General features: G+C 45.9%; 1 protein-coding gene across 1 annotated transcript in view; it reads left to right on the top strand.

The window, feature by feature from the left end:
- The first annotated feature begins 239 nt into the window (after positions 1-239).
- Positions 240-12,376, top strand: part of LOC117359225 — a 313,075-nt gene continuing 300,938 nt past the window's right edge. The window contains exons 1-2 of the mRNA XM_033941598.1: positions 240-350; positions 4,658-4,742. Coding sequence (XP_033797489.1) covers positions 4,673-4,742 — 70 coding nt within the window. The 5' untranslated portion in view covers positions 240-350; positions 4,658-4,672. The remainder of the gene's footprint in view (positions 351-4,657; positions 4,743-12,376) is intronic.

Genomic DNA, 12,376 nt, shown 5'->3' on the forward strand with positions numbered 1-12,376 from the left:
ACGTGATATGTCACTTTTCAAGAGACACTCAAGCATTTACAGTTAAAATTATAAAGGAGAAAAACTCTCATGCCAAGCAGTAGTCCAGGATTAGGGTTTTACATGAAAGGACTACAAATCCCATCATGCATCAGTCTGAGGTGGCCAGTCTGGAGAAGGCTTTCATTCCCAGGTTCTAGGCCTGGGGCCAACACTGGAATTAGACCCTCCCTGGTTCCCATAACAACCTAGGAACAGCAGGAACACAAAACGCAGCTCCCTGAGCACAAGGACAGGGCATTGCCTGGGAAGCAACGTGGCAGGGTCCTGGGGCTCTGAGAGTGACTGGAATTGTCCAGAGTCCAGGAGTGGTGAGTCAGCTTACTGTCTCCAGCCACTGGCCGGCTGCTGGTTCTGCCTGAAAGTGCACTGTATTGCTTTCTTTAGACCTACGGACTGGGATTTTTTTTTTCACTTTTGCAGGACATTTAACAATCCAACTCTCCTCGCTTTTAGCAATGGTTATTAAATTGTTAAACCCCTCTCCTTCCCCCCTCCTGACTATACAGGTTCTAAGTCTCAGCCAGAAGGCCAAGAAGGTACAGCACTCAGCTCAGGGCTTGGATCTACTTTTTGACCTCAGTTGTCAGACCTCAGTCTTTTGGTTAAGATCCAAGTGCAGGTTCTGAGCCGTGAGCTGAACGCCGTCCCTGGATCAAGGACCTGTATTTATTATTTTGATTTCTATCCCATCCTCCCAGGAGTTTAGAATGGGTTACAACATTCACAGTAGGTTACATTAGACAGTGCGTTTTGACAATATAGTAACTTGAGGAGAAGGCTGGGGTAGGGAAGGACATCCATAGGAGAGTCCTGGGGAGGTATTACAGTAAATTGAACCTTGGTAGTTGCCAACTAGTGGTCGTTGGCAGTAGAGAGTTCAGAGGGGATTGTTTGCGGCTGGACCTTTAGTTGAAGAGAAAGGTCTTCTCAGCTCTTCGGAAGGTCATCAATGAGTTCTGTGATCTGATTTGAGGGGGAAGTTGGTTCCAAAGCTGTGGGATGAAGTGACTGTAGGAGCGTTTGTGGGTGGTCTCCACCTTCCTGGGGGGATGCACAGTCGTTTCTCTGCTTCAGAGTGTAGGGGGCGAGTAGGGGTGTACAAGTGTAGCCTGGATCTTATATAGGCTGGCACCTAAGCTCCCAAGGACACGAGTACCTTTCAACCATTGCCCAGGCACAAGGATTAAAAAGAGACTGTGAATTTTGTGGGTACCTCTTACCTTTGTCTTGAGTGCTGTCCTGAGTGCATAAACCGTTGTTGATATATATTTATATACCGCCTTTTCTCACTCGTTCACTATTTTTTGTGACATTGGCCATGTCTCAGCTGCGGTCTGTTATCTAATATAGAAACCTCTTTAGGAACTGTACTGGCTCCCTATGATTTAAAATAGCTCTCTCTCTCTCTTTTTTTTTTTTTTTTAAATTTCTGATTCATCCATAGTTCGCATATTAACTGCTGAGCTTCCAAGTTACCCAGTTCTGGGAGGGAGATATTAGGCCAGTCCCCCTATTAGTTTTAAAAGTATTTCCCTGTAACTTCATTGAGTGTCCCCTAGGGCTCCTTTTACGAAGGTGCGCTAGTGGTTTCAGCGCATGCTACACGCTAACACCTCCATAGAGCTTGCGTTAGTATTTTTCGTGTACCGCAGGGTTAGCGAGCGCTAATCTTCAGCACACGCTAAAACCGCTAGCGCACCTTCGTAAAAGGAGCCCCTACGCTCTCATTTTTGATGGAGTGAAACATCGATCCACTTGTACCCGTTCTGCTCCACTCAGGATTATGTAGACGTCAATCCTATCTCCCCTCAGCCGTCTTTTTTCCAAGCTGATGAGCCCTAACCTTTATACGAGAAGAGTTCCAACCCTTTTACCATCTTGGTCACTCTTCTTTGAACCTTTTCTAGTGCCGCTATATTTTTCTTGAGATAAGGAGACCAGAATTGAACGTAATACTCCAGATGAGGTCGCACCATGGAGTGATACAGGGGCATGATACAGGTGGACCCTAGCATCCAGTAACTGTGATTCGGGTTATTCTTCCCAATGTGCATCACTTTGCATTTGTCCACATTAAATTTCATCTGCCATTTGGACACCCAGTCTTCCAATTTCCTAAGGTCTGCCTGCAATTTTTCACAATCCGCATGCATTTTAACAACTTTGAACAGTTTAGTGTCATCTGCAAATTAATCACTTCACTCGTCATTCCAATTTCCAGATCATTTATAAATAAGTTAAATAGCACCGGTCCCAGTACAGCCCCTTGCGGCACTCCACTGTTTACTCTTCTCCATTGAGAAAAATGGCCATTTAACTCTACCCTCTGTTTTCTATCCAATAACCAATTCCTAATCCACAACTGAACTTTGCCACCTATCCCATGACACTTTAATTTTCTCAGGAGCCTTTCGTGAGGAACTTTATCAAAAGCTTTCTAAAAATCAAGATACACTATATCATCCGGCTCACCTTTATCCACATGTTTATTCACACCTTCAAAGAAGTCAAGCAAATTTGTGAAGCAAGATCTCCCTCGGCTGAACCCATGCTGACTCCGTCTCATCAAATCAAGTTTGTCTACGTGTTCCACAATTTTATTTTTTATAATCGTTTCTACCATTTTGCCCAGCACCGAAGTCTAATTTCCCGGATCTCCCCTAAAATCCAATGAACTCCAATTAGTGCCAATTGAGAGGTATTAAATTCTGATTATTGGTGCCAATTTACCCTATTAATTAAGTTAGGGGGTGTGCATCGATGTAGGCACTTAACTTTAGGCGCACTTTATAGAATTTTGGGGTGAATGCACATTTTTCCCAGAGCCTAACTTTCAGTGCCATTTACTGAGTCTGGCCCATAAACAGGTTTATATGTTTCGCAGGTACTCAGGTAACTCTATTCTGTAAGTTATCTGTGAGCTCCACCTGTGTCCTGCCAATGCTCCATTCCTCTGTCCATCCCCCTTGCAAATTTACGCTAAGTCATAAGAACATAAGAGTTGCTTCCGCTGAGTCAGACCAGAGGTCCATCTTGCCCAGCAGTCAGCTCCCGCGGCGGCCCATCAGGCCTATTGCCTGAACAGTGGTCCCTGACTAATTTTATAACTTACCTCTAATCCCATCCCTATAATCTACCTCTACTCTTATCTGTACCCCTCAATTCCTTTGTCATCCAAGTACCTATCCAAAGCTTCTTTGAACCCCTGTAGCGTGCTCCTGTTTATCACATCCTCCGGTAGCGCGTTCCATGTATCCACCACCCTCTGGGTGAAAAAGAACTTCCTGGCGTTTGTTCTAAACCTCTCCCCTTTCAATTTCTCTGAGTGCCCCCTTGTACTTGTGGTTCCCCATAATTTGAGAAATCTGTCCCTGTCTATTTTTTCTATACCCTTCATGATCTTGAAGGTTTCTATCATGTCTCTTCTAAGTCTCCGCTTTTCCAGGGAGAAAAGCCCTAGCTTTTTCAGTCTGTCAGTATATGAGAGGTCCTCCATGCCCTTTATTAGCTTAGTTGCTCTTCTCTGGACCTTCTCAAGTACCGCCATGTCCTTCTTGAGGTACGGCGACCAGTACTGAACACAGTACTCCAGGTGCGGGCACACCATTGCACGATACAGTGGCAGGATGACTTCCTTCGTCCTGGTCGTGATACCCTTCTTAATGATACCCAACATTTTGTTTGCTTTCCTTGAGGCTGTGGCGCACTGCACCGACGCCTTTAATGTTGTGTCCATTGAGTATTTGCAGAATAAGGCTTAGGCGGAATGTTGCACTCTTGTTTGGGTGTGCACATGTCCACCTGTATGCCATTATTCTAAACATTTACGAGGAGCTGCTGAAAAATTCTCAGCCAAACCAAAAAGAGAATGATGTGGAGCCATGAAATTTACCTGTTAATCCACACTTTTCTTGACACTCTCTTCTTTGCAATGAGGCAAATGCATCTAGCAAAAGGGCACAAGAATAGGAAAAGCAAGCCATTGTGACATCACCAATGAGGTTGGCTCTTAGGCATTGGTGGAATGAGGCATTTTGACATCACAATAGGAGGAGCTGCTGAAAAGTTCTCAGCGCAACCAAGAAGAGAATGACGTGGAGCCATGACACTTACAAGTTATTCTACACTTTTCTTGACACTTCTCGTTTCAATGGTATGAAATGAAACAAGAAGTGTGGAATAACTGGTAAGTGTCATGGCTCCACATCATTCTCTTCTTGGTCGGGTTGAGAACTTACAGCGGCCCCTCATAAATGTGTAATACTTGCATAAATATGGTCTCCTGTGTTATAGAAATGCCCTGTTTGTGCATGTTATTTACTGATTTAGCAGTGACCTTTGCAAAATTTTCCAGCATCTAGGAGTTTAAGATGAAAGGATCAGGCAAGATTCATACGGAGATTGAAAGACTGCATAATCGTCAAAATCGGAACAGGTTGTGAAAGCAGGGTTCCTATCTGATTGGGGCATTATTTCTAATTAGAGGGCAACGGTTTTCTGTTCCATGCTCTCGATTCTACCCCAGCACATGCAATTCCATTTAAGTTGTGATAAAAATATGTCATTTCAGGTGCTTGGGAATATTTTCCTAACATGACTTCTTGCTCCTTTCTAGATAAGTGTCGGCAGGATGGCGTCGGAAACCTCTCGGAAACAGAAAGCAGCCAGCCCCTCAGACATAGTGGGAGCCTGCTCGCCAGGTACAGCTAGTGAGACCAGCTTGAACGCTGCCAGGAAGAGGTTAAATGAATACACGGTAAAGGCAGGTAGAGCACAAAGCCAGCGTCTGAAGAGTGGAGGAAGCTGTGAGAAACACAGTTTGTGTGGGTGGGATTTGAGACGTGATCTGGACATCAGGGTTATCACAGCTGAGGAGAAGAGCCTCTGCTCTTTCCTTGGTTGGGAATGTCTGGACAAATCCATCAAGTTAAACTCTTCTATTGCCTGGCCTCTAACTTGAAGCGCCAGTACGTTATAGAATTCAGTATGTATTATGAATGTTACATAATTTTAGCACAAATGTGAAAGATTGGTGAAGAAACTGAAATTGCATTCTAAATGGCAGCACTGTTTTTTAGCTGGTGCGTGAAAAGTTGCTGAGGGGTGGAGACATAGCTAGGTGAGGTGCAAGGGGAGCAGCTGCTTCCCCAAATGGGTTTTGAGCGAAATGGTAGCCTTGCAATGGTGCAAAAGTCTGCTCCTCCTGACATCAGAACAAGGCTATGCTTCTGCTAAGGGGTCCATAGGCCATTATTGAAATGGCTTGGGGAAATCCAGTGCTTAGTCCTAGAACAGTGGTCTCAAACTCGCGGCCCGCCAGGTCCTATTTTGAGGCCCTCGGTATGTTTATCATAATCACAAAAGTAAAATAAAGCAGGTTCTTGATCATATAAATGACAATATTATTATTAAGACTTAGCCAAAAAGAAAGATTTATAAACTATAAAGAGTTTTACCTCATGCAAAATTGTCATTTCTTTCATAAGACATTAACTCTTTTTTCTGAGGCCCTCCAAGTACCTCCAAATCCAAAATGTGGCCCTGCAAAGGGTTGGAGTTGGAGACCACTGGCTAAACTGTAACCATGACATCCTGTTTGTCTTTGGGAAGCAGAGCTGAGATTGTGATGTCATAATGCCTCATTCCACCAATAAGAGCCAGCCTCATCAGTGATGTCACAATGGCTTGATTGTCCTGTTCTCCCCTCTGCCCTCCAACCCAGCCAGCAGACTAACTGTTCCCCTTAACTCAGTGGCCTCAAACTCGCGGCCCGCCAGGTCCTATTTTGAGGCCCTCGGTATGTTTATCATAATCACAAAAGTAAAATAAAGCAGGTTCTTGATCATATAAATGACAATATTATTATTAAGACTTAGCCAAAAAGAAAGATTTATAAACTATAAAGAGTTTTACCTCATGCAAAATTGTCATTTCTTTCATAAGACATTAACTCTTTTTTCTGAGGCCCTCCAAGTACCTCCAAATCCAAAATGTGGCCCTGCAAAGGGTTGGAGTTTGAGATCTCTGTCCTAGAATAAGCAGCATAAAATCTGTTTTATTTCATAGGATCTAGCTGGTGACGGGACATTTGTGCACGAGACTTCAGCGCGCCGACATTGCAGCGCCGACAATTTGGCGCAAGATACCAGCGCGCTGCCTAAAAAGTAACTTTTAAAGAGCTCTGACGGGAGGGGGGAAAACACCTCCACTTTACTTAAGACTGTTCGTGCTGCCGTTGGGGGAGTGTGGGGGTGCAACCCATAGAGAAAACTTAACTTTTTCCTAAAAAATAGGGAAAAAGTTAAGTTTACTCTATAATGGAGGGTTCCAACCCCCCCCCCCCGCCCCCAATGGCAGCACAAAGAGTATGAAGTAAACTGGGGGGGTTCCCCACTCACACCCCGCATCGGAGCTCTTTTAAAGTCACTTTTTAGGTGGCGCACTGGTGTCTTGCGCCGAATTGTCGGCTCGCTGAAGTCTTGCACGCGAATGACTATGAACCGATCTAGCTAGGTACTTGGTATCTGGGTTGGCCACTGTTGGAAGCAGGATACTGGGCTTGAGGGACTTCAGTCTGTCCCAGTACGGCAACTCTTATGTTCTTAGGTGAGCCAAGTATAGGGCAACAAAGCCATTGTGACATCACTGCTGAGGTTGACTCTTAGGCATTGGTGGAATAAGGCATTGTGACATCACAATCTCAGCTCTGGAATGTTGTTACTCTTTGGGATTCTGCCTGGTACTTGGGACTTGGGTTGGCCAGGATGCTGGGCTTGATGGACCTTTAGTCTGTCCCAGTATAGCAATTCTTATGTTCTTATGATATACATAGCAATTTAACTGGCCAGAGTTGACTCCTGACTGGTTAAATTGCATGTTAAGTCAATTTTTCTACTGTTCCCACACTCTGGAACTCTCTCCCACTGGAGATGCTCTGAGTTCTCTTATCTGAAGTTCCAAGCACTTCTGAAGATTCATTTGTTTCAAAATACATTTAGCATGGCTGAGGGATTTGCATCTGCAGTTGCATGTGGTTTCTTCCCTTTCTCTATTGATTTTTTATAAAGTACCCTGATGGTTAAGCAAAGGGAGGTATATAAGTCTTATTAAACATTAAACATTGTTCAGGGCTAACTGGTCATTTTTGACAGTAGTTAACTGGTTTGTACTTCTGAAAATTTCCGGTTAGCGCCAAACTGAAAATCAGCTATTTTGGGGGTGTTTCATGGGTGGGGTTTGCCATAGCCAGTTAAGTATACTTTGGAGGAAAGTGGGAGAGGGGAGATATGATAGAGATGTTTAAATACCTACGTAATGTAAATGTGCACGAGTCGAGTCTCTTTCATTTGAAAGGAAGCTCTGCAATGAGAGGGCATAGGATGAAGTTAAGAGGTGATAGGCTCTGGACTAATCTAAGGAAATACTTTTTTATGGAAAGGGTGGTAGATGCGTGGAACAGTCTCCCAGAAGAGGTGGTGGAGACAGATACTGTGTCTGAATTCAAGAGGGCCTGGGATAGGCGAGTGAGATCTCTTGGAGAGAGAAAGAGATAATGGTTACTGCGGATGGGCCATGTGCCCTTTATCTGCCATCATGTTTTTATGAATATTGCACTTAACCGGCGATATGTTAGCCAACTCCAGAAACCTGGAAATTCAATGCTTGTGTATAATCATGGACATAATTGTGGCAGTGGTCAGCAAAACACTGAATACCACCAGCTGGATATTGACCCCTGAGCATGCAACTGCAAGTAGTGGTGTAGAAAGGGGTGGGTGGACCACCCCGTGTGCCGTCTTGGTGGGGGCATCATCACCATGCTGGGACCTCTCCGCCCCCCATCCCACGCTCATGCCATTCCTTCTTCCCCCCCCTCCTCCCCCAGCATGAACAGCTACCCTGGCCTGCTGCTCACTTCTAGGTCATGGGGCCAGGAAGTGACATCAGAGGGAAAGCCAGTGTTTGCACAAGCAGCAAGCTGGAGAAGTTGCTCGCACTGCTGAAGATTTAAAGAGTTACAGGGGTGGGGAGGGCACGAATGTGGCTCGTGGGACACAAAAGGAGCGGGGCACAGGGGGCGCCACTGCCCTGAGCAGTTCCAACCCTCGCTATGCCACTGATTGCCCGGGCGCACGCATGTGGGCGGAGCTTGGGTATCATCTAGAAGCCGTTATATGATGTACTCTGCGTGCTCTGTTGTGGCATTTCCAATGTATGGGACAGCGAAGCCAAACTGGATGGACTTCTACAGACTGTCCCGTGTACAGCAAGAGGGCTTCATTCTCTTTTTCGTATGCTGGGCCCTGATTCTCAGTCTTGGAGGCTTCACAACTCACATTCAGGTTTCCTGGTGAATGGCATTGTTCTGGGTACTTTTTATGACCTTTCTTTGAATCCTTTTTCCTTCTTCTCTATTTCCAGTACTTTCCTGGTGATGTAACATTGATCTCTTCTTTCCACTTGTTGAAACTGCCCAGCACTAAGAGGAAATTTTAAAACAACCCAAGAACATAAAACCTTAGAAGTTTAAATGATAAAATATTTTGACACCCACTAGACAAGACTTAATAAAGATCTGGGTTTTCTGTCATATTATAAATTGTAAAATTATACTGCCTTGTCACCCTTTGATCACCCCTCCATCTCTTCTTCTAGCTCACTTCCCCTCCCCCCTTCCCCCCTGCTTTTATATTTCACTTATATTTTCTGATATTTGTCATCTTTTGCTCATTTCTGACTCGAAAAAGAAGACATAGCTTTCAAAAACTAGACACAAAGGACTAGCTTCAGTAAATTGCATCCAAATTTGAGTGCCAACCCCCCCCCCCAAATGGTGCTTCAAGTTGTACACCATTTATAGAGTAGCACTTAGCAACAATTTCCTCCCCAAACTTTGGGTGTGAGGATTTATACCAACTGAAACCTGGCGTAAATCCTGGCACTTGCTAGGTGCGGATCCACACTATTTAGCACACATCTGTAGTGAATGCTCCTGACCTGCCCATGGCCACGCCCCCGCGTTGAGTGCAGACATTTATAGGATAGTGTGTAGCAAGATGTATGCTCTAACCCAAAATGGTGCCGATTTAGTTGTGTGCGCATCTCAGAATCGCACACAATTTTGTGCACGGAAATTTGCATACCATTTATAGCACGTGGGGGAAATGTACTAAATTAGTCTAATAAAAACATATCATGTTATCTTCTCTTCATTACAATATTCTTTGAAGCCTTTCTAGACTTCCCAATAGCTTTCGCCCTCCCCCCTTGACCTCTTACTTTCCCCGCTCTTCTTTCTGCCCTCCATTAGCCTAAAACTGTCCATGCATTCGCACTTACTTATCTTCTGCTGCAATGCTTTTGGAACAGACTCCGCTAACTCGATGATTTTTGGTGAGGTTTGGAAGCAAGTTATTACAGGCTCTCAAATAAGGTTTTTTTGTGATACAACAATGAGTGCTAGAGCAGCCCCTACAAAAGTGGTCTGCCTCACTTCTACCAGGCAACCCCCACTGGATAAAGAGGAGGCCAGTGAAGATGATGAAGAGGAGTTGGAGCTATTGCACCTCCTTTTTCCTTACTTTCCCCCTTTCCATCCCCTTTCATCCATCCCACATTCCTTGTCACCAAAACCAGCCTAAAGCCCAGCCTGATCCAACCCTGAAGTGTTCTCACCCAGTCTAGGAGCCACTACTGGATCCAAAGAGGACTCTTGAAGCTCTGGCCACCATGCCGCTGCACCCTCTACAACCTTGCTAGCTCTCTACTATCTTGCAGTGATGGCTGCCTCACTCCAGTGCTCACAACCTCGGGCATCACACTGGAAGAAGTCCAGGAACAGAAAGAGCACAAGAAGAAGGAGCCAAGAAGGACCTATTTCCACCCAGAAATCCAGGGGGAAAGTTAATCTAGGATCTATCCCAGACATGCCAAGAGGCCCAAGTCCAAGGAAAATTGGTTGCTGAACCTAAGCATCCCGTCGCTTCCATAGGAACAGGCATGTGTGGGAAGAAGGACCTGGCCTTGCACAAAGCTCCACCTCCAAACTAAACAACCCTACTCCTGATGAGATAGGGCAGTGGTTCTTAAACTGTCCTGGGGGAACCCCAGCCAGTTGAGTTTTCAAGATATCCCTAATGAATATGCAGGGGGCAGATTTGCATATAACAGAGGTGACAGATATGTAAATCTGCCTCAAGCGTATTTGATTTCCTGGTAGACGGTGTGTTTCCTGCTTGTCAGCTGATCCTGGCTTGTGCCGAACCCTGGGTCCTTGCTCGAGTCATGCTTAGTTAAGAACATAAGAACATAAGAAGTTGCCTCCGCTGGGGCAGACCAGAGGTCCATCCTGCCCAGCGGTCCGCTCCCATGGCGGCCCATCAGGCCCACTGCCTGAACAGTGGTCTCTGACTAATTTTATAATTTACCTCTAATCCTGTCCCTATAACCTTACCTCTACTCCTTACTGATGAAGTTGTGATGTTGGTGAGCCTTGCAAACACAGCTCCTGGCCAGATGGCGAAAAACAGTCTTGTGTTGAGCTGAATGCTTTACGAATTGAAGAACAGGACCATCATGAGGACAGAGAGGCCTTCCGGTTGTGTTTAATGCTAGAGAAGTCCCTCCTTGAGGGCCGCATGAGATCTATGTGCATGCACTGCTTTCAATGCATATTCATTGGGGAAAACCCGACTGGATTGCGGCCCTCAAGGAGGGACTTTGAGATCCCTGTGATAGACTGTTGTGCAACTCTCAGTTTGAAGCCTCTCTGTCTAGAAACATAGAAATAGACATCTGATAAGGACCACGGCCCATCCAGTCTGCCCACCCCAATGACCCTCCCCTACCTTTCTCTGTGAATAGATCCCACGTGTCTATCCCATTTGGCCTTAAAATCAGGCACGCTGCTGGCTTCAATAACCTGAAGTGGAAGACTATTCCAGCGATCAACCACCCTTTCAGTGAAAAAGAATTTCCTGGTGTCCCCGTGCAGTTTCCCGCCCCTGATTTTCCACGGATGCCCCCTTGTTGCCGCGGGACCCTTGAAAAAGAAGATATCTTCTTCCACCTCGATGCGGCCCGTGAGATACTTGAATGTCTCGATCATGTCACCCCTCTCTCTGTGTTCCTCGAGTGAGTACAGCTGCAACTTAACCAGCCGTTCCTCGTACGGGAGATCCTTGAGTCCCGAGACCATCCGGGTGGCCATTCTCTGGACCGACTCCAGTCTCAGCACATCCTTACGGTAATGCGGCCTCCAGAATTGCACACAGTATTCCAGGTGGGGCCTCACCATGGATCTATACAATGGCACAATGACTTCAGGCTTACGGCTGACGAAACTCCTGCGGATGCAACCTATGATTTGCCTTGCCTTGGATGAAGCTTGCTCCACTTGATTGGCAGTCTTCATGTTCTCACTGACGATCACCCCTAAGTCTCGTTCTGCTTCAGTTCTTGTTAGGATCTCGCCATTAAGGGTGTAAGTCTTGCATGGATTTTGGCTGCCCAGGTGCATGACTTTGCATTTTTTGGCATTGAAGCTGAGTTGCCAGGACCTAGACCAGCGCTCCAGTAGGAGTAGGTCGTGCATCATGTTGTCGGACATTGAATTTATGTCTGTTGTGCTTTTGCCCACTACATTGCTTAGTTTGGCGTCATCGGCGAATAATGTTATTTTACCTCGCAGCCCTTCTGCCAAGTCTCTTATAAAGATGTTGAATATGATCGGGCCCAGGACCGAGCCCTGCGGCACTCCACTGATTACCTCCATCATTTCGGAGGGGGTGCTGTTCACCACTACCCTCTGAACCCTGCCTCCAAGCCAGTTCCCAACCCATTTCGTCAATGTGTCGCCCAATCCTATAGAACTCATCTTGCTCAGCAACCTGCGGTGTGGTACGCTATCGAATGCTTTACTGAAGTCCAGTACACGATGTCCAGGGACTCCCCAACATCCAGCTTCCTCGTCACCCAGTCAAAGAAGCTGATCAGGTTGGATTGGCAGGATCTCCCCTTAGTAAATCCATGTTGACGGGGATCCCGTAGATTCTCCTCGTTCAGGATCGTATCCAATTGGCGTTTGATTAGAGTTTCCATTAGTTTCCACACTATTGATGTGAGACTCACCGGTCTGTAGTTTGCTGTCTCCATCTTGGAGCCTTTCTTGTGGAGTGGAATGACGTTAGCCGTCTTCCAGTCCAATGGGAAGTTACCCGTACTAAGGGAGAGATTGAAGAGCGCGGATAGCGGTTCCTCCAAGACATCACACAACTCCCTGAGCACCCTGGGGTGTAGGTTGTCAGGCCCCATTGCCTTGTTAACCTTAAGCTTT

The sequence above is a fragment of the Geotrypetes seraphini genome, chromosome 4 (genome assembly GCF_902459505.1).
Source record: "Geotrypetes seraphini chromosome 4, aGeoSer1.1, whole genome shotgun sequence".
Lineage (NCBI taxonomy): Eukaryota > Metazoa > Chordata > Amphibia > Gymnophiona > Dermophiidae > Geotrypetes > Geotrypetes seraphini.